Source organism: Lasiodiplodia theobromae (genome assembly GCF_012971845.1).
Source record: "Lasiodiplodia theobromae strain AM2As chromosome Unknown scaffold_30, whole genome shotgun sequence".
NCBI classification, from domain to species: Eukaryota; Fungi; Ascomycota; class Dothideomycetes; order Botryosphaeriales; family Botryosphaeriaceae; genus Lasiodiplodia; species Lasiodiplodia theobromae.
The window spans coordinates 409828-430861 of record NW_023336506.1 but is presented as its reverse complement, the minus strand read 5'-3'; the positions used below and the strand labels follow the sequence as shown (position 1 = coordinate 430861).

The following is a 21034-nucleotide window of genomic DNA, read 5'->3' as shown; positions in this document are numbered from 1 at the left end:
TTCGAATAAGCGTAGGTCTCTCAAAGACATAGCCCTTATCTACTACTATGCGTCGGAATAAGTAAAATCTTCTTGAGCAGTGCGTATCCGAGAAACCTGCGCCGAAGCAGAGAACAGGAAAGAGAGAGAGAGAAAAACGAAACTCCAGCCGTAAATAACACCTTGACCAGGACCATAATGAAATGCATGTTTCGATTTTGCTGTTGCTTTCTTTTTTTCTTAATCAGAGAAAGAAAAGAAAGAGAAGATCCTTCAGATCCGTACGACTAGTAACCGTCATCATGTCATGGGCAAGAAAATCATCAGAACTACTGCAGCGCCTTCAACGCTTCTATGCCTTCCTGCAAAATCGGCGTGCTCTTCTCCTTCACCAACATCTGCTTAAGCACTTCCTCTCCGTCTTCCTCTCTAACCTTTTCCTTTGCCCTCTGTCCTATCTCCCCCTCTGCCACCACCAAGTTCTTGATACAAACGGCGCCCCTGTGCCTCAGTTCATCACTCCCACTGTCGGACGCCAGCGCAAGCAAGACCTCTACCCCGCGGTCCCGCTTGATGACAGCGTCAACGACGGCATCCGAGCACTCGGTCAGCATGGCCAGTGCACCACCCGCAGCGCGGCGCGTAGCCAAGTCTTCGACATCGGCGAGCGCGAGGAGGATGTGTAGGCGCTGGCCTGCCTGCGGGCTGCCATCGGCGAAGAGCATAACGCCCTGTTGGCCGGCCATGAGGTTGCAGACCAGCTCGACCGACGCGCGCTGCACGAGTGGATTATTGGCAAGCATCAGGTCCTCGATGCGTGTCCACGCCAGCTTGATGATGGCGTTGCGTGCGTCGTCGTCTAGGGATGCCAGGTTGGTCAGCGCGAGGAGCGATTCAAACACGGGCAGTAAGTCGCGCTGGTCAGCCGTGGGGTCGTCTTCAAGGAGCTGGACGAGCGGGCGGATGGCGGAGGTGACGGGAAGGGCGCTTGAGGCCGAGAAGATATGGCTGGGGTTTACGGAAATGAGGATGCGGGCGAGAGCGTGGGCAGCGGTGCGAAGATTGGCCTGGCAGTAAGAGGATTGCGTGTGGATGGCGGTTTTGTTGACGCTTTCGGCGACTTGAATCAACGCCTTTACGGCACCTTGCTGCGCCATGGTGCCGCGATGCTTCTGCTCCTTGGATAGATTGAGGAAAATTTGGAGGACTTGCGACAAGACGCTCGGCGAAGCTTTCCTACACTCCATCACCAGAAAGGGCACTACGCCAGCTTGCAATACTCTTGCGCAGCGGATTGTGACAACGGCATCGTTCTCCAACGGATCCTCAGGGGCTGGTTTCTTAGTATTCGCATAGGCCTTGAGCTGGGCGATGCGTTTTTGCTCATCTGTCCGAACCGGACGGTAGGTTGTGAGGTTGCTGAAGATGGTTATACCGCCGAAGATCAGCGGTTTGGGGACTCCGTCGCTACTCATGACCTTGACCAGTTCTCTTAAGAACGTCTTATCTCGTGCTAGTTCTTCCTTGACCCTCGACTTCAGGGACGAGTAAGCAAGTCCTTCAACCGATTCTTGCTTGACCGTGTTGTCCGAGTCAAGCACCACCTTCTTGAACCTAGAAACCAGTTCATCCTGATGCTCATCCTCAGACGCCGAAGTCATGGCACTGTCATCACCGACAGGGGAGTCGTGGATCTTGACAAGAATAAGGGCAGCCTTGTTTGCTCTATTCTTGTCGCTACTGGACCTTGAGAGATCCTCCAGCCACTCTTTACAATGCTTGTTGATGGCATCGCGACAATTCTTGTCAATGCAAGCGGCGCTCAACAACTCCAAGGCAGCCTGCTCAAGCCGCTGACTCCCGCGGGTGATGATGGTGTCGACGTACGTCTCCAGGAAGCCCTGCGTTAAGAACAGAGCGGATGCCTGGGCGGGAGCAATGGGAAAGATGGCAGCGGCAGCAGAGTAAGCTTGAACCAGGCAATCTGTCGTGGGCGCTGCGACCTTGTGAGTGACGTAACGCGTGATCAGCTTCTGCGAGTTCTCAGGGGAGAGCTCGAGCAGCTTGGCGGTTGCGAGGGTGGCCTGGCTGCGGAGGGACACGGGCTGGCGGATGTCTAGGGAAGAGAGAATGACGTCGAAGCCGTCGGCGTCGATGATGCCGTTCAGGTGGTTTGCTTCGGCGGCCAGGGCTCGTGCGATGGCCTTCATTGCGCGCTCGGGGTGGGCCAGGCCGGCCTCCATCATCTGGGCAAGGGACAGCATGAAGATGTCCCTCAGGGCTTGGATGCGTTTCTCCTTGAAGGCCCAGGAATCGGTATCCAGGAGGACGGCAAAGAGACCGTCGATGCTCTCATCACCGCGATCGAACAGGCGTTCGAAGGTGACATGGGGATGGTCCTTGAGCTGGGTGGCGAGGTACTGGCGGGCGTGCAGCTGGGTTTTCAGCAGAGCTCCGGTGATCCTGTCGGCAAGATGGTCCTCTCCGCTAAGGTCCATCAGAACGGTCATAGCCTCTTCGGCGACGTCGCGGGCGAGCTGGGTGTTTCCCAGCAAGCGAACGGCTTCGGTGCCGTCGGCCTCGTTCTTGGCGTTGACATAGCTCTTGACCAGGCGCACGCAGGGCCCGCGGCTTTCCTCACGCTGTAGGCGCTGCCACTCTTCCTTGATCAGCGGGCTGTCGGCGTCAATAGCGGAGGCTTCTTTCAGCAGCTCGGCCGCGCGCTGGTAGCCGCCACGTTCGCTCTCACGGGAGGCCTGCTCAACGAGCTCGAGAATCTTGGAGTCGGACATGGCTGGGTCGGGCACTCGGCCAACGCATCGGGCCCGGCGAGGAGTCAAGTACTGAAGACGAAAGGCAGGCGATGTTGTGGAGAGAGAGCGATAGTCAGGGTTCTTGACCTGTCACACGCTTCGGCCGTGGCACGCGCTTGGGCGCACCTGCTCCGCGGCCCCTCCGACGTCACTTACCTAACCCACCCCATCAACAAAGCGCCCATCAAGCGCCTCTTTAGTTTCCCCACGGCTCACATCATATCGGTCCTGTTCCTGCCAGAGAGGCCCGCAAGAGAGCAAAAATCAAAGTTATGCCAGGTATGCGTGCCAAGCGCACAAGTCTCCTCCTTGTGCAAGTCACCAGAGATCACACCAAACGTGCATCACAACCCGCACTCACCAACCCTTTTTTCCCCCGCGCAGGCTTCTCCCTCTGGCTGGTGCCCCCTGCCGCTTCTCCAGCCCGCGCCGCTCTCTCCACGCTGATCGCCGAATCCCTCCCCGCCCAATTCCCAACCGAACAGCCTCCCCCGCCAAGATTCGTCCCCCACGTGACTCTCACGAGTGACGTCCAACTCGAGTCCTTTTCGACCCCGTCAGCCGACGAGGAGCAGCAAAAGCGCGACGCCCGTGCCTGGCTGGATGCGCTGACCGCTCTCCCCGCCGGTCGCGACGTCCGCGTGCGCTTCGAGGCCCTGGACGTCGGCGAGAAGTTCGTGCAGAAGCTGACCCTGCGCGTGTCCAACGAAGGCGGCTTGCGTGAGCTCGCTCGCCTCTCGCGCCTGCATGGTGTCGAGGGAGGGGCCAATGCGGACTCTGTCGACGCCTGGCTGGAGGGCGCTTACCGGCCCCACTGCAGCTTGGTGTAGTATGCCATAGATTTGGCCCTTTTCATTTCCTTTCCTATTTTCCTTGGCTAACGGGTACTTCACAGCGGCAACATGCCCATCTCGGACCAGAAGAAAGCCGAACTCCAGAGCATAGTGGAACAAGCTGGCGTCAGTGTCACCGGCTCTGGTGAGTTGGGTGGCTGGGAAGGCGGCCTCGTGTGGCTAGTGCCAACCTTCAAGAAAATCCCCGAATGGGAACCGTGGGTGGAGAGAACCCTTTGAGGAACATACTTTAAATCTAACGCGGCGTGAATGAAAATATGGTGCTGTCCTTGTCCCCGCATAGACAGCGCATTTTCATCCCAGAGCACTCCGGACTGACATCGAACGGCAAATTTCAGGCATGATACGTCTCAACTGGCCAACCAAGCCCTTCATTACCGACAATGATATCATTGACCATTAATCCATTGTATCATAACCTTTCCTAGATGTACAAAATTCCCGCCGGACAAACACCCCAGATTCACATAAACATCCGGATAATTTTTTTGGGGGTTCTTGTAGTGCACCACACAACTCCTGAAACAAAATAGCCTTACACCAGCGGCTTGACGAGGTCCTCGCCAGCCTCAGCCTTCTTGTTGCCGTACTTCTTGAGACGGATGGCCATGACGCTGATGAAGCCAGTGGTGTCGCTGGGCTCGAAGTCGCCAATCTCATCCATGGAGCTCTCGCTCATGTCATACAGCTTCTCCGTGTCGGACCAGCGGCCCAGGACGCTGAAAGTACCCTTGTAGGCACGGCAGCGGACCTGGCCGTTGACGTGCTTCTGCGACGAGACGATCGAGTCCTCGAGGAACTCACGCTCGGGAGAGAAGTAGAGACCGTTGTACAGGATCTAGTTGCATTCTCCATTAGCCCCTGGAACCAAGCTTGATACCTCGAGCACATTTCAGCTTACCTTAGCGTAGTTGAAGGTGACGAACTGATCACGGAGAGCGCGGACCTCCCTGTCCATGACGAGACCCTCAAGGTCGACGTGGGCAGCCCTCAGCATGGTGAGACCAGGAGTCTCGTAGCAGCCACGGGACTTGAGACCAATGAACCTGTTCTCGACAATGTCGATTCTGCCGACACCGTGCTTCCTGGCGATGGCGTTGGCAGTGAGGAAGAGGTCGACCGAGTCGGTAACCTCGGTGTCCTTGCCATCCTTCTTGTAGACGAGCTTCTTGGGCAGACCCTTCTCGAAGAAGAGGGTGAAGTCCTCGGGAGCGTCGGGAGCCTTGGTGGGGTCAGCGGTGAGCTTCCACATGTCCTCCGGGGGAGTGGTGTTTGGGTCCTCGAGGATGCCGGCCTCGTACGAGCAGTGGGCAAGGTTCTCGTCCATGGACCAGGGCTTGGACTTGGTGCTGGTGACGGGGATGCCCTTGGCGGCAGCGTAGTCGAGCAGATCGTTGCGGCCAGCGAAGCGCTTGTAGAAGACGGCGTCACGCCACGGGGCGATGACCTTGATCGAGGGCTGGAGAGCGTAGAAGGCAAGCTCGAAGCGGACCTGGTCGTTGCCCTTGCCAGTGCAGCCGTGGGCAACAGCGAAGCAGCCCTCCTTCTGAGCAACTGCGATCTGAGCGCGGGCAATCACGGGACGGGCAAGAGAGGTGCCGAGCAGGTAGACGTTCTCGTAGATGGCGTTGGCCTGGATGGCCGGGAAGCAGAGAGCCTCAACGAACTCGCGGCGAAGGTCCTCAACGTAGCAGGCAGAGGCACCGATCTGCTTGGCCTTGGCCTTAGCAGCCTCGAAGTCCTCCTCCTGGCCAACATCGGCCACTGCGTCATGTCAGCGGTATTCGGTGCTTGGCGCGGGTTGCGGCAGCTTACTGAAGCAGACGACCTCATAGCCCTGCATTGACGGTCAGCGGGAGCTTTGGCAAGAGCATCAGAGTCACTTACCTCCTCGAGCAGGTAGGCCAGAATGCAGCTGGTGTCGAGACCACCGCTGTAGGCGAGACAGACCTGTTGCAGCAGTCAGCACAAGCTGCAGTGAGTCACCCCGCAACAGTGCTCGTTACCTTTCCCTTGGTCATTGTGAAGGTGTTGTTTGATGAAACGGAGGATGGAGAAGCTCGAGGAAGAAGCGGCGGAGAGAGCAACAGCGGAGGAGGTCAATTGCTCTAGGGGAGGGGTGTGAGGTGGAATGGGTTGGTGTTGGGCGGCCTTGGAAGCTGGAAATTTACTGACTGTTATCGCGCGCGCTGATCGGCGGGACCTGGGTGACCTCACCGCCCTCGCATCCCCGCGGTCTTAGCGGTTGCTCCGGCATCGCAGGCATTCCTACTGGCTCACTGTCCCCATGCGCGCCGAAAAAAATTTCGGCCTGCAGCGCCGCCCCAACTTGTCCCCGTCGAATGTCCATGCACAAGCTCACTCTAGCCCCGTTGAGTCACAATTCACGGCCTATCTGCCCCATTCCTATTCGAGTGTGCACATTGAATTACTGTACAGTATCTACCCCATGCAACAAAAGCGCCGTGCTGGGAACCCGTCCATGTTTACTCCTCGCTGATGCAAACCATCGTATATGCAAAGAAACGGCCGCTGGGAGACAACCCCGCGGTATGATAGCAGTTGTACTGGCTTTTGAGTTAACGAAAATAAAGAACGATCCTTGTGTGATGTGATGCCCAACGAAACTACTTCCAACGAGAGAAAGACAATACGGAAATTTGTCCACTATGACATGGTGTTCTGGCGTGACGCATGCAGGCTCCCGGATCCCGATGACGTCTCGCTGAGCGGTGTTTGCGGTGTCTGCGGCTCCAGAGAGAGCTGGCTCCGCAAGATCATGATCCACGGATGCTGCAGCAGCTCCGCCGCCGTGGCCCTTCTCCCGGGGTCACGTTCGAAGCACGCCCGGAGGAAGTCGATTCCTTGGTCGCTCAGCTGATCTCTCGTTGGGAGCTGAGGCGGGTTGCCTTGGGCAATGTTATACATGATTGCCCATTCGTTGTCCAGGCTGGCCCATGGTCGTCGTCCAGTGGCCATCTCCAGAATGACGCATCCGAGAGACCAGATATCGACAGCCCCCAGACGGCCCTTGTTCTCACCCTTGATGACTTCGGGTGACATGTACATAGGCGTGCCCGTCATCGACTTCTGCCTGCCTTGACGTGTCGCCGCGTGCTCTGCAGCCAACGTCTTGCCCTGCTTGGCGATGACCTTGGCGGCTCCGAAATCGACGAATTTGATGACGCCGTTATGATCGAGGAGAATATCTGCAGCTTGTTAGCAAGTCTTCACGGTGCAAATAAACTCCAACTTACTCTCTGGCTTTATGTCGCGATGCACAACGCTACTTTCATGAAGATAGGCAAGACCCTCCAACATCTGCAAAGCATAGACCATGATAACCGTCTCATCTTCGATACGGCCATGCTCCAAGAGACCGGCGAGCGAGCCCCCAGAACAATATTCCATGAAGATGTAGACCTTGTCGCGATGTGGCTCGATACCGTAGTAAGAAACGATGTTCGGATGATCAAGCATCTGCAAGACACCCATCTCGTCGCGGATCTGGGATACTATCGTCGGGATGAGCTGGGGATCTTGAAGTCGAATCTCCTTGACAGCCATGAGGTGGTTGGAGTCGAGATTGATCGCGGCGTAGACCGATCCAAAGGTACCGCCGCCGATGAACTGGCCTTGCTGCCATCTGAGAGTGACGTTGGTTGCCGAGGATGAAAGGTAGGTAAGGGCGCGGTCAGCCTCGTTCGAGTCCTCCAGAACACGGCCGAGGGCCTGCCGTTCTGCCTCCTTGGCCTTTCTTATCTCATCAATCTCCGCCAGCTGCTCGAGCCATCCTTCCCGGACAAGCTCTGCTGATTCCTCATCGTTCTTCAAGCGACTGATGTCTAGTTGCTTCTTGCCCAACATCGCATCGATACGCTGCTTCTCGGCCTGGGCGGCCATGGTCGATCTCGCTCCCATGATGTCGAAATGAGAGATTAGGAGAGACATGCACCCGGCCACCTTCGCACGCAGTCGAGCATACTCCTCTTCGTTCAGCGACAGGATATTCTGGCCTCGTGTCATCATCATAGCAAACTCAAGCGCCACTACAGCCCATCGGAAAGTCTTCCGATCAGATGCCACACAATCGTCGCAAATAAAGCTCACCCAGTCAAGGGCGAGCCTGGTGAGTTTGAGGTTGTTCAGAGCGCGGCGGTTGAAGTCCATGTAGTAAACCGAGCGTTGACCAAATTCAGTCGCGAAGGCAAAACACGTTTGGATAAGTTCTTGGCACTCCAGCCCGGCGGTTTGTTTCCGAATTATCTCAACACTATCCATGATGGTGTTGGACAATTTGTAAGCGACCTTCTTTATCCGCTGCAGCTCCACGTTGACACGAGGTAGGTTGGCTCTTTGGTCCACAATCTTAGTCAACTCAACGTTAGCTGACTGTAAGAAGGTAGCGTTGGCGTTAGCCAAACGCGCCTGAGCGCCGTCGGCAACAAGCCTCATGCGGCCAATCTTCACATCAAGATGCGGCGTCCGAACCGGAGCTTGGAGTGTAGGTCCGTGCCAGCGTAGAGGATCTTCGGGCCTGAGAATCAACAGATAGGGGTTGGTGGGATCTTCCGTAACCTCATCCGTATGGTAGCAAGTTCCGAGGAGAGACTGGATATCTTGTGGTCGGTTCATCAAAACGGGTGAAGCGATGAGGTACAGGCCCTTGTTGTCCGTCGATTGTGTTTCCACGAGAAAGTGTCCGCTCATTTCCAGAGCTTCAAAGAGATCCTGCACCTGTTCGGGAACGAGGCTGATGTTGTACTCTGTGGAGTTCTCAAACCGTGTGGTTAGAATCCTAGAGAAACGGAACAGTTTCCTTTGACGGACACGGACGGAATCAAGGATTTGCTTGTAACGCTTATCCATCTCGGCTCCAGCAACCTCTTCTGGGCGTCTTTGCAGTTCCTTCTCGAAATGTGCCGTGAGACGGGAGAGAGACTTTTGCGTCAGGTAGCTGGAAATGATCAGTACACACGAAGCGAAGGCGGCAAACGGCAGGCATACCTAAACTGCTCGGCAACTTCTACGTCACCCCCCTCCAAGTGCTTGCCAAGGGTCTTGGAGAACTCCCATTCCTGTTCCAGGATTTCGGCTTCCTTGAAGGTGTTCTTGTTTGCAGAAAGCTTCCAGTTCAGCATCTTGAAGTAGAACTTGAGTGCATCCAGCACGACAGCGTCGAAGTTCTCTTCAATGCATGGTGGAGGATCCCAACCCGGCTCAGGTTGCGAGACCACAGTGTACGACTCCTTGATCCTTATAGCCAACTTGAGGAGGATTTGAAACTGGGCAATCATCTGCTCAGCCATCATCACACCCTGCTGTGCGGGGTCTTTCATGCGCTTAGCATAGGATAACCGCATGCGGATGATCTCCTGAACCAGGCGCGAAGGGAAGTTGATTAGGGTAAGGAGTTCCTCGATGTAAGGGGGAAGGTGACGTTCCTGGAAGGCAGTAGCATTGGCGATCAAGGTGGCTTTCGCCTTGTTGATCACGTTGTTCAGGCCAACCAGAAGACTGTCTTTGCTCTGAAGAGATTTCAGACCATCCTCCTTCAGAATCCGGTCAATAAAGGAAGAATCATCCGTGAGATGGCTGTCTCTTTCCATGCGGTCCTTTCTCTTCGAGAAATCCAGTTCGTCGTTGCCGACCCAGCTCCTCAGGATTGAAAGCTCCGTGTTGATGAGCTGGGTAGTGTTGTGCCACGAGATGACAGCATCACAACTTTCACGGAACGCCGCCGAGGCTGCACGGGGCTGAGCGTGCTCCAGGGTTTGCCAGGTAGGATAGAGACCTTCACACTTCTCAATCTTCCGTACCATGTCTGCAACCTGCTGTGCAGCCGTCTGGCCAACCTCGGCCTCTCCCTTTATTTCAAAGGTAATGATTCCTTCAATCAGGGTCTTGGCCTTGGACCGCCCGTCGTCAATCAGCCGCCGTTGAGCCTGCAGCGTGCGTCCGCAGCACTTCGCGCGAACGCCCATCCAGATCTCGGTTTTGATTGTGTTGTCGCCCTGCTGCTCGCTGCCGCCGATCAGACGCTTCTTCTCCTGCTTGACGACATCGCCGGTAAGGACGCTGGCCAGCATCGAATGCCACTCCAGCCTTTCCCTGTTCTCGGGAATTTTGAGCTCCTCCACCGACGGCTCGAGGTCGTCGTTACCATAGTAGAGCAGGGTCTCCTGGTCATAGGGGTCATTCTCGAGATAGTCGGTGGTGGAAGGCGACTCGTCATCCGTCTCGGAGTCCTCAGTGCTGTAGCCCAGGCTAGGCGTGCGCAGGTCGGGATTGAAGAAATCGTCGTTGTCCGGGGCGTCCTGGCGTATGCGCTCGACGTAGGCCTTCTCCTGTGCGCGATACTCGGCATTCGGGTTGCGGCGACTGGCACGATTCGTCGACGAGGCGCGGTGGCGGGCGCCCGAGTTGCTGTTCAACGAATACTGCTGGGGACGGCGCTGGGGGGCGTATGCATTGGACGGGGTACGAACGGCGGACGGGCGAGGAGGGCGGGCGCTGTTCATGGTTGGCGGCTGGAGCTGAGCGTTAGGCGCGGCATCGTAGACGCCCACGCCATTCGGGGCCCCGCCGCTGCCTCCTCGGGAGCGTGAAGCGTAGCCATAGGGCGCAGCGGCGGCCATGGGAGGGACCTCGTCCCGCGGAGTCGTCGACAGGGCGGGTGCAAACTCGTACTGGCCGTCAGCGTCGTCGTCGGAGGCGTTGCGCTCGCCGACTGCGCGCTCTGGGTCCGACTCGCCGCTCGAGCCTGAGCCCGAGGTCGACGAGTCGTGGCGCGGCAGGTCGGGCGCGTCCATGGTCGGGTCAGCAGCTGCTAGACGGTCGTCGGGTGCGGAGGGCTGGCTCTTGTCATGCTCGGGCTCCGTGAAGCGGACGCCGCGTTGGGTGGGCTCGCTGGAGCTCATGAGTGCTGGCGATCGGCCTGGAGCTAGCCAGCACTGGGCGTAGGTTCCGACGCGCGGGAACGGGAGCAGAGCCTCGGCGTGTGGCGGTGCCTGGACGAGGTTTCTGTTCGACTCAAACAAAGCACGCAGCCGGCGATGGGAGCGCACTGGCAACGGGCAAAAAGAAGCGGCGCAAGCAGGCGATCCCGTCGCGCTGTCTGTGCCCGGCTGCCAGCGCCTGGCGAAAGCAGGTTCTCGGGGCTCATTTCCAGCCCACACGGCACCACTCGCCGTTAAAATCACCGCGACTTAACATGGCTCGGCCCAACAGCTGCGGTGCGTGCCGTGGCCGGGGCATCTCGACCGTCGGTCGCCCTCCGAGGACCCGCTCTCCACGTGGATCCCCTGCCTCCGCAGTGAGGAGCAAAGACGTCCGTTCTGCGAAGGCGAGCTTCTCTGAAAGAGCGTGTCCTGAGGCCTCCGCGCATGGCCCGCTCTTCCGTCCGCCGCCGTCCCCACCGGCCTCTCTTTGCCGATCCAACGCGTTTGTCGCGATCTTGCCATCTGTCTCGTGCCTAGCGGAATCGGCGTGCTAGCGGAGTCAGCCGGACACGGCCAGCAACAACGGCATGAAAGACGATCCTTCGGTGATCGTTGCGATGCCACGCAATCGTCTTACGAACTATGGGGGATGCATGCACGATGCCATGAGAGAAGCAACTACGCGTGGCTGACTTTGTATCTCCGTGAGCTGTCAGAGCAAAGCCTGGGGGAGATGCACACGGGTCCTACCTGGAGTGTCTAATGGCGATTTGCCACCACGAGATATAATGTCATATTGTTAGACGTTGCTCAAAGCACCTGCCTGAGTCAGCTTGGGGTTCCTCCCGTCGCGTGGGACATGCTGAAATATCGGGCTGCCAATATTAGAGGCTTGATATATGAGTGTGCATCGCTGAGCATCAGCAAAGTTTCCTCGCTAGTTGCATTTTGGTACTTCATGTGTCCCGTTGGCCCGACAAGGCGAGGATCTTTTGCTTCTTTAGGAAATGCGGCCGATCCTCATCCAACGACTCTTTGGCATGCAAACAGCATTTCCCCTTGTCCACCTCATAAAGTCAAAACTAGTAGTAGGAGACATTAGATGTCACAGTCCAGGGGAAAGCATCTAATACATACGGGGGCACATGTGCCCGAAGCCTTCTTGTCTCCTAGTTGTACATCTTTGGCCGGGTCATACACATTCATGTAGACAACACTACCAAAATCAATGCTCGATAGATGAGAAGAACGTTCCCGAAAACTGGTTGAGCCACGTCTGGTCCCGACCTCCCAATGGCTGCAAGAACAACATCATCATCATGCCAGGGCACACCTCGCGCGTGTTGCAGCAACAGCGAGGCCCAGCCCCTGCAGTGCCATCGTCAATGCCGTGTTCAGCGTCGCATATGCAGGCAAAACCTCAGGTAAGCGCTTCTTTGTGCAATGGAGTCAGAATATAGCAACGCACTTGTCAAGAGAATCTCAGGAGCGTGGCGCTTTCAACTGAGGGGGGAGCCGACCGTCGTGAAACACTTACAACGGGACTGACGGCGTCAACGAAGAATATCGAGGATACCCATGGCTTTGGAGCGATGGTCTTGGATGTGACGAGTCCACGCGCGATTTTGCTGACCTCAGACGCTAGAAGTGAAGTTCACTCCGAGTGGCGGGGATCCTGTACGAGTACGCGCACGACGAGGAAGCATCCCCCAACCAACAAACACAATCAATGGGCAGGAGGAGATGGCATCGCGACGGGTGGCTGCAGTCCCCGGTCTTTTGTCCTACTCCGCTGCACGGGGCCTCCACTGTCGCAGCCGTCTTGCCGGATCTGATCGAGTGTTGTGCGACCTCAGCCCCTTCGGTTGCGAAACCTTCACCGCTTCGAAGAACAGACATTGGACAAAGCGAAGGATCATGTCTCTGGGCACTGCTTCCCCACCAGAGATTGGAGAGGTGCGTTGACGAAGGCCATGCTGCAATTCTTTGTTCAGGAGCGGCGTCGGGTGTTCCTGCAAGGTAAGCCATCGGCCGGGTCCATCAGCATTCTAAGTCAACGGCGGAGGGGGCCAATGCTATGCTGACGGCACAAGAGGGCAGCTAGCTGTGCCACCTGCACCAGCGGCGATTGGCGCGAGGGCTCGTCTGATGAAGTGGCAGCATGGTCTCGCCAGCCGACGGCAGAAAGCACGGGTTGCCCGTGCAGTTATTTACTTCAGCCCGCAACGGGGCGCGGAAGTGAAGGACACGAGGCACCAACGGGGAACGATCGCAAAGAAGAAGCTGGAGCCAAGGAAAGTCCCGGACTTGGGGGTGTCGCTCTATTTTCGAAGGCGCACGCCAATCACCGTCGCAACGGTTATCAGCTGTGCCCCTCGCTTACCAAGGCGTAGAGGCCTCAGACAGGATAAGCCATCCACCAGAGTTGGAACACATTGCGCCAGTGGCTGGGCGGAGATTTGTGGTGCCGCAGAAGTGCAGAGGCGCGTGTCCCTGGGGCACAGAAGCCGGCCGGTGCCGGGGAGCAGAACGGGCACAGAGCTTGCGACTCGAGCCATCAGCTAAAGCAGCGTCTAATGCAGGGGTACAGGTACAAGAGCCCTTCCAGTCGAAGAAGGTGGCCAAGGGCGCGAGTAAGCACTCGCGTGGAGAGGCACAGCGCCCAGCCGTCAGGGCATCAGACGGTCCCAATCCGGGACGGGCGGCGTTTTGGGGGCGTGCGCGCAGCGAAAGTTTATAGGAACAGGCGGAACGAGTGAAGACCTCCAAGACATGGGGGCGGCCGGGCGTGGATCTCACGAGAGACTGCAGATGGGCAGCCTGATCCCCATGATCTTCGCCCTGCGACGCTGCCGGCGACCCGCTCAGACCCCGCCGCCCGGTGGGTGTCGACGACGCCTAGAACGGCGGCGTGGACGCTCGCCTCCAACGGTCGAGCTAAGGCAAGGGCGCCGGGCGGGCGGCGTGGGCGTTCGTCTTGGCCGCGCAGTGCCGGCTGAGATAAGGGTTGCGGCGAAGGATGCGTGCAGCAGACGACGCACCACTCCCGGCAGAAACTGCGCGTATGCGCCCTGGCGCCGTACGGCAGCAGCATCGCGCCGGGCCCAGTGCGACGGGGCAGATTCGTCGCGGGAGCGCCGACAAGGACCGCGGACGCCGGCAGCCGAGGATCTGGAAGCGCAGGGCGAATGTCTGAGCGTCGAGCGTCGAGGGCAGGTGCTATCGGGCGTGGTGGTTTGGTGCCTGTAAATGAATGACCTGCGGCCATATCGGCCATCCCACGGGGGTGGCTCGACCTGCCGCCCCGCGATTGGTTCCCTCAGCACTGCTTATCTGTGGCTGCGGTGCGCCGTTCGTGCGTCCGACCCCGTTTCCCAGCGCGGCCTAGCGGGCTAGGCGCAGTGCCCAGGAATGAGCGGAAGCTGAGGCCCTGCAGCGCAGCTTCCCAGTTCCTAAGATATGCCCTTTCATATAACACTTGCGCTCGTTGCTGCCTCGCGTGTCAAGTGTCGCTAGCTCGCTTCTCTTCCCGTCGCCGCCTCCCGCAACGCGGATCCGGAGCGAATTACCGCGATCGACGAGGCCCACCTCTACCTCTGCTCTTTAACTCTCCACAAAGCCGCTTCCTCCACACCACTTGCGGCTTCCGACCTTTCCACTCTTTTGCCCACCAGCTCCCGGCGTCCGCGACGTCCGTAAAAGCCCTCTTCGTCCACCACCCGCTACTTTCCCTATTCATCACCTCCCGATCGTCTGGACCGGCACGCGCCAGCACCGCCCGACATGTCGGCCGCTACCACCTCGGCTTTGCCCTATGTCCCGCTCGAGTCCTTCCCTACTGATGCCCCGGCTACCGGCGGCGACAGCCTGACCGAAGACTTCAATGTCTACTACCAGGTCAGTATTTATCCGGACGCCATTGACCGTGCTAATGTGCATGATAGTCGGGCGACATTGCCTGGATCCTGACCTCGACCGCTTTGGTCTTGCTCATGATCCCTGGTGTTGGGTACGTAGACGCCTCAATGCTGAGTTCCGTCGCGCTGATTGTTGTCCAGTTTCTTCTACTCCGGCCTTGCTCGTAGGAAGTCGGCGCTTTCCCTCATTTGGCTCTCGGTCATGGCCACCGCCGTCGTGTCTTTCCAGTGGTTCTTCTGGGGCTACTCCTTGGCCTTCTCGCACTCGGCGGGCAAGTACATCGGCGATCTCTCGAACTTTGGTTTCAAGGACGTTCTCGGCGCTCCTTCCGTTGCCGCTTCCACTATCCCGGATATTCTCTTCGCCATCTTCCAGGGCATGTTCGCGGCTATCACGTAAGTTGCACTGAACTACATTTATAAGTGTTTGAATAACCCGAATCTGGCAGTGTTGCGCTTGCCGTTGGTGCTGTTGCTGAGCGTGGCCGCATGCTCCCCTGCGTCATCTACATGTTCATCTGGTCGACGATCATCTATGACCCCATTGCTTGCTGGACCTGGAACCCATCCGGATGGGCGGCGAACATGGGCTCAATTGATTTCGCTGGAGGCACTCCGGTCCACATCGCGTCCGGAACTGCAGCGCTGGCTTACTCCTACATGCTGGGCAAGAGGCGTGGTCACGGTACTCAGGAGCTCAACTACCGCCCCCACAACGTCACTCACATCGTCATCGGCACGGTCTTCCTGTGGGTCGGTTGGTTTGGTTTCAACGCCGGTTCTGCCGGTGCCGCCAACGTTCGCGCCGTGATGGCAGCTGTTGTTACCAACCTTGCTGCTTGCGTAGGTGGCATTACATGGTGCTTGGTTGACTACAGGCTTGAGAAGAAGTGGTCTACCGTCGGCTTCTGCTCCGGTGTCATCGCTGGCCTCGTTGCCATTACTCCCGGATCTGGATTCGTGCCTGCTTGGGCTGCTGTTGTCTTTGGTGTATGCGGTGGCGCTTTCTGCAACTACGCCACCAAGCTCAAGTACTTCCTTCGCTGCGACGATGCCCTTGATATCTTCGCTGTCCACGGAGTTGGTGGCTTTGTTGGCAACATCCTCACCGCATTCTTTGCTGCGTAAGTCTTCCTAATTGTTGGTCAATGCAGCCCAAAATGCCTAACCGTGGTATAGTGACTACATTGCTCACCTCGACGGCTCCACTGAGATTGACGGAGGCTGGCTCAACCACAACTGGATCCAGCTGGGTTACCAGCTTGCCGACTCGGTCGCAGGCGGTGCCTACTCCTTCGGCGGAACTTGCATCATCCTGGGTACTCTTGGCTTCTTGGGCACCTGGATCCCAGCCCTGAGGCTTCGCGCTACGGAAGAGGAGGAGATTCTTGGTATTGACGACGTTGAGATTGGCGAGTTCGCGTACGACTACGTTGAGCTTGCTCGTGAAGCCAAGACGCCCGAGGATGACGATGCTATCTCGCGCCACTCAGTCGTGCGCACTTCAAGCCACGATGGCCACGAGAAGAACCATGACTCGGTGGGCTCGCAGCTCCCTCTCAACTAGATACTTTTCTTCGATTGGCCAATTCCGTCCGAGCACCGTGGCTTTCTTCACAGGTCTTGCTGTAGATACATTTAAGACAACCTGGTGGGTAAGTTGATGGTCTTGGATAAGCTCGATACCCTTCGGACGAAGCTGTAGCGTGTCGTCGTCCTTCCTTTATTTCTCATAGCTTCTTGGCCTGCATATTTGGCAAGACTTGTCTCGGTGGGCGTGCATTTGAGCGGGGATAAACAGTAGATAATTGCAGACCAGCATTGGTGAAATCCATGACTACGTAATGACAAACGAGCGGGCCGCCCGCGTTGTGCAGCGCGTGCCGTGCCGTTGCTGATGGGCTGGCTGCGTCCCGGTTGGTAGCGCATTGACGTCAGTGCTCGCGCCAAGCCACTACGTCTTCCGATAGGCGAGCAAGCTCGCGACAGCTCTACTTGTAAGCGTTTCTGCCTCATCTTGAAACACCACCTCTCGAAACTCCACCCCGCGACAACCGCTGAGCCCTCCGCTGTTTCCTCGACCGTCGCATATAACAGCGAGTCCCGGCCATTGTGCTTGCGGTCCCGTGCGCCTCGCCGCAGCCTTGTCGCGTCCGTTCCCGCGCCGCTCCGCCGCTCACCGACAATGGACGACACGCGCACCAAGTTTCCCGTGAACCCCGAGGATTTCGATGCGGACGAGCGCATCTCCTGGTCCAAGATCGACAACAAGTTCATCTTGGAGGAGGCCAACGGCAACGAGTGGGAGTTTGACGAGAAGCTGAAGAGATGGGTCCCAACGGTACGCTGACGCCCCGCCTTCCCCTCCGCCGCGGACACTGGGGAAGATCAAATCCTCTCCGCGAAGCCCAAACCCGTTTCTGGCTTTTCTGGTTTCTGGCTGCAACGGGATGCTGCCACACGCGCACACCCTTGCCGGTTTGAGATTGTCGAGGGCCGAATCGATTAACCACTGGGTTTCCGGAAATAGGTGGACAAGGATCTCTTGGAGCAGCAGGGCAAGGCCTACCAGGTCGCTGGCGTCGACGAGGCTGAAGATGCCAGAGAGCAATTCAAAGCCAAGAAGAGGAAGAAGAACGGCGACGACGACGAGGGCAAGGTAAGCGCGTTCCACCCTCACCTTGGCTTGGCAATGTCTTTGCCCTTCAGCTAACAGTGCTTTGCAAACGCAAAAAGCCCCCGGCGAAGAAACGCGAGGGTGGCGGCAGCTCCGCTGTCTACGCTACGTCCATCCCGCTAGATGCTACCTTCAAAGACATCGAAACAATCTTCTCGAAATACGGCCTCATCGCTGAGAGCGCGGATACCGAGCAGAAGAGGATCAAGATGTACACCGACGAAAACGGCAAATTCAAGGGAGAAGCCCTGATCATCTACTATCGCCCTGAATCCGTGCAGCTGGCCATCGACATGCTAGACGATACGCCTTTTAACTACAAGCAAGGCCCCAACGGCAACATGAGGGTTCAAGTTGCAGATGCCTCCTTCAAGAAACAGAAGGAGGGTGACGGAAATGGCAACCAGCCCAAGCAAGCCAAGAGATACCAACCGGACAAGCAGAAGCTCGAGGCGAAAAAGAAGGAAATGCAGCAGTACGCGCCCCAACCTTTTCCGGAATATACCACGTGATTTCTGACTACGGTTCACAGGAAACTGACGGACTGGGGCGACGAAGAAGGCTATGAGCTTGCCAACGCTGACAATGCTGGCTCGCGCTGGGAGAGGACTGTTGTGCTGAAGCACATGTTCACACTCCACGAACTCGAGGTAACATCTTTGAACAAACAAAGCAGTCCGCAGGGCTAACAGCGCGCAGGAGGATCCAAATGCCGAAGAGGACATCCAGGCCGATATCATGGAGGAAGCCGAGAAGTTTGGCGAAGTCGAGAAAGTTTTCGTGTTCAACGAGGAGCCTGCGGGCGTCGCGAGCGTCAAGTTCGCCGATCAAGCCGCAGCAAAGAACTGCGCGAAGGCCTTCAATGGTCGCATGTTCGACAAGCGTACCGTCCTGGCGTACATTGCTGACGGCAAGGAGCTCTTCAAGAGGACCAAGAAAGACACCGAGGCGAAAGAACAGGCCCGTTTGGAGCAGTTCGGCAGGGATCTTCAGGCCGGAGCCTTGGTCAAGAACGTGGATGGCGCCGGGGAGAAGAACGGCGAAGAATAGATGGCCCCTTCCCATCGAGGACATGTGAAGCGGAGCTAGACAAGGACCCACTCTTACAGGGTGACCTCAACTTTGGGTCTCTTACCTAGCAATTCTCTCAATTGCTCTTAGCGAGCTTGGTTTTGGCTTCGATATTATGAAACGCGGTGCCAAGGTCACCTGGTATAAGGAAACAAAACTTGGAGAGGGGTTTACAAAGGGTTACTACCAGGCCAGGCGCGACTAGGCATGGGCACAATTGGCGAGTGTCCTTCGAGGCGGCATATACCCGGGTTTGACTTTTCAGAGGCCCAAATGAGGACAATTGCTGCTATTTCAGAAAAAATGCTTTTTTTTTCATTCCCATACTCGTTCTCATAATTCGGTCTAGTGGGGTATCGAAGCTGACACTGCAGAGCCTCTCTCTTCTCAAGATCCTTATACCGTTCACAACGGTATCAACAAGCTGTAAAAAAAAAAAAACAGAACAACCGTGGTATCTCCCTCCCAGAAATCATAAACGTAAAATCAAACAGGTAAAAACATATCATCACAAGAAAAGGACAAAAAAAGGAAGGGAAAAAAAAACAAACGCTTTTGCGCTCAAGGCCCATAGCTCCTCCTCACGATACTACTCAACCTCGGCCTCTTGCCTCCCAAGCTGCTGAACAAGGGCGTCACTTCAGCCGTCCTCGGCCGACCTGCCCTTGCTGCGGCCGCCTCGCTTTCAGCCTCACCATCGCTTCCCACGTCCTCGACCGTTCGCAGAGCCACGTCGTCGAACGACGCCTGGGGCGAGTAGTATCGCGGCAGCGAGCTGCCGCTCGCGCTACGTGCCCGCCTACCAGCGCCGGACGCAGTCGATGTGGATGGCATGCCCGCTGATGCCGCAGCTGCCGTCAGGGCAGTCAGGGCCGATTGCCTGTGGCCGGCGAGAGTGCCGCTGCTGCTGCTGGGCGACGTGGGTGGCGACAGGCGCTTGGGGTTGGTGGTGTTGCCATTGTCCTCTCCATCGCTGCTGCTGTTGCTGCCTCCGCTGGCCTCCCTCCCCTGCTGCTGCTGCTCCGTCGCAGCACCCTCGACCTCATCGTCTCCCACGCACGGGCTCGGCGTCTCCAGGATGATGGTCGGCGGCGGCTGCATCGTCATGAGGGGGGCCGACATGTGCCTGTTGCGGACCCTGTCGCGCACGCCGGAGCCGTTGGAGTCAGTGCTGTTGCTGTGCAGCGAGCCCTGCAGGCTCGACACGCCCGTCGCCGGGTTCTCGGGCGACTGGGTGCGCTGGACTTGCAGGGGGATGAGGGTCGAGGTCGAGAGACGGGCGAGCGGCGAGACGGTGGGGGCGTTTTGGGAGTAGGGGATGTAGAGCTGGATGCTGCTGTTGGAGGTGGTGCGGGCGCGAGGCAGGGGCTGGTAGGTGTCTGCTGACGGTTGCTGCTGCTGGACTTGATGGTACTGGGGGGGAGGAGAGGTGGGGATGTTGGGGGTGGAAGAGGCCTGGCCCGCCGTCGAGGAAGGGTTGATAATGGTGAAGGCGCTGATGTCAGGCGTCGTGTCGTCCGAGTAGCCTTCCTCGGTGGTGTAGTAGGTGGAATCGGTGGCGTTGGTCGTGTTGCGCGTCGGCGGCGAACCGGCGGCGCGCGAGGGCGGAGTGATGGCGGGCGACGCGAGCGGGCTGTTGCTGGCGGAGGTTATCGGTGGTGACAGGACATAGGGGTTGTTGTTGCTGTTCGCGCTTTGCATGATGGCAACGTCGGATACGCTGCGCACACGCTTGTAGTCACCCCTCCTGGAGAAGGAGCGGGCGATGCCTGCCTTTTCGGCGTCGAGTGAGCTGCGATGCTTGCGTTGGCGCCGCTTGTGCAGGAAAATGCCGATCAGAGAGATGATGATGGCCAGGGCGAAGACACCGAAGATGGAGCCACAGACGATGGTGACGGTTGATGAGCCTCCACTGGGTTGGGCGGCGGCAGTCGCGCTGGCACTGGCGCTGGCGCTGATTGTTGAAGAGGCGCTCGTGCTTGACGAAGAGCTGGAAGAGCTGGTTGCAGAGGAGGTTATGGAGCTCGAGGCGGCGGAGGAGGTTGATGATGATGATGATGATGATGCCGCCGCACTAGAAGAAGCGGCGGCGGAGGAGGAGGAGGAAGAGGAGGAAGAGGACGCGGAGGCAGAAGCGGAAGCGGAAGCTGAGGAAGAGGAAGAAGAAGAAGAAGAAGAAGAAGAAGAAGAAGAAGAAGAAGAAGAAGAAGCTGTTGATGAAGCGGCGGCGGCGGTCGAGGAAGCAGCCGCAGAAGTAGCAGCGGAGTCGACAGTGGTTGTTGTTCGGGCCATTTTGGGAAATGTTTGGTGGTGGACAAGGGACCGGGCGAGTAGCAAAACACGCAGAAGGAAAAGGTGGAGGGAGCAGCGGCTGCTTAATACTGCAGCAAATGGATCGTCTGCTTGCTTACTGTGGATACAGATTGTGTCCGGGAAGGGCTTGCTAAGCACTGTTAAGTATCAGCGACGCCATCGTCAGAAGCACATGTCCCGGGGATAAAAATAGGCAGGGTAGGGGAAAGGCCCCATGGCGGCTTGACTGTTCACGGTATCGCGGTTGAGGAAAGCAGCAGGGCCGCAACGGGCCGTCCGCAGCACAGGTCACCCTCCAGCAAACCCTCTGGCTGCCTGCTACGCCCCACAGAGGAGACCATCCACATGCCAGCTTGGCGCATCCTGCAACACACAGGCCGCCGTCTGTTTTGTTCCTCGTCGACGACTCATGGCCAATCGAAGGACGGGCGGCAGCGCCTCTTCCCAATACCAACGCATGGCGACATGA

At 57.7% G+C, this 21034-nt stretch overlaps 7 protein-coding genes across 7 annotated transcripts; 3 read left to right on the top strand and 4 right to left on the bottom strand.

The window, feature by feature from the left end:
- Nucleotides 1-308: 308 nt before the first annotated feature.
- On the bottom strand, nt 309-2771 carry LTHEOB_9192 (Actin cytoskeleton organization protein; the record flags this gene model as incomplete). Its single annotated transcript, XM_035518753.1, has 1 exon — nt 309-2771. One exon carries the CDS (start codon nt 2769-2771, stop codon nt 309-311), a length of 2463 nt encoding a protein of 820 aa, XP_035369222.1.
- A 293-nt stretch (nt 2772-3064) lies between these two features.
- LTHEOB_9191 (2 -cyclic-nucleotide 3 -phosphodiesterase protein) lies at nt 3065-3865 on the top strand (the record flags this gene model as incomplete). Its single annotated transcript, XM_035518752.1, has 3 exons — nt 3065-3071; nt 3177-3621; nt 3688-3865. The coding sequence occupies 3 exons, from the start codon at nt 3065-3067 to the stop codon at nt 3863-3865; spliced, it is 630 nt and encodes a 209-aa protein (XP_035369221.1).
- A 316-nt stretch (nt 3866-4181) lies between these two features.
- Nucleotides 4182-5667, bottom strand: LTHEOB_9190 (Argininosuccinate synthase; the record flags this gene model as incomplete). The annotated part of the gene is made up of 5 exons (XM_035518751.1): nt 4182-4484; nt 4548-5410; nt 5462-5483; nt 5534-5596; nt 5653-5667. The coding sequence occupies 5 exons, from the start codon at nt 5665-5667 to the stop codon at nt 4182-4184; spliced, it is 1266 nt and encodes a 421-aa protein (XP_035369220.1).
- A 646-nt stretch (nt 5668-6313) lies between these two features.
- On the bottom strand, nt 6314-10566 carry LTHEOB_9189 (Map kinase kinase kinase wis4; the record flags this gene model as incomplete). The annotated part of the gene is made up of 3 exons (XM_035518749.1): nt 6314-6855; nt 6904-8603; nt 8654-10566. The coding sequence occupies 3 exons, from the start codon at nt 10564-10566 to the stop codon at nt 6314-6316; spliced, it is 4155 nt and encodes a 1384-aa protein (XP_035369219.1).
- Nucleotides 10567-14370: 3804 nt separating this feature from the next.
- On the top strand, nt 14371-16071 carry LTHEOB_9188 (Ammonium transporter; the record flags this gene model as incomplete). The annotated part of the gene is made up of 5 exons (XM_035518748.1): nt 14371-14484; nt 14532-14596; nt 14646-14900; nt 14954-15628; nt 15684-16071. The coding sequence occupies 5 exons, from the start codon at nt 14371-14373 to the stop codon at nt 16069-16071; spliced, it is 1497 nt and encodes a 498-aa protein (XP_035369218.1).
- A 618-nt stretch (nt 16072-16689) lies between these two features.
- On the top strand, nt 16690-18231 carry LTHEOB_9187 (Nuclear mRNA splicing factor-associated; the record flags this gene model as incomplete). The annotated part of the gene is made up of 5 exons (XM_035518747.1): nt 16690-16845; nt 17035-17163; nt 17241-17656; nt 17714-17831; nt 17881-18231. The coding sequence occupies 5 exons, from the start codon at nt 16690-16692 to the stop codon at nt 18229-18231; spliced, it is 1170 nt and encodes a 389-aa protein (XP_035369217.1).
- Nucleotides 18232-18813: 582 nt separating this feature from the next.
- Nucleotides 18814-20544, bottom strand: LTHEOB_9186 (Classical arabinogalactan protein 1-like; the record flags this gene model as incomplete). The annotated part of the gene is made up of 1 exon (XM_035518746.1): nt 18814-20544. The coding sequence occupies one exon, from the start codon at nt 20542-20544 to the stop codon at nt 18814-18816; it is 1731 nt and encodes a 576-aa protein (XP_035369216.1).
- Between the last annotated feature and the right edge of the window lie 490 nt (nt 20545-21034).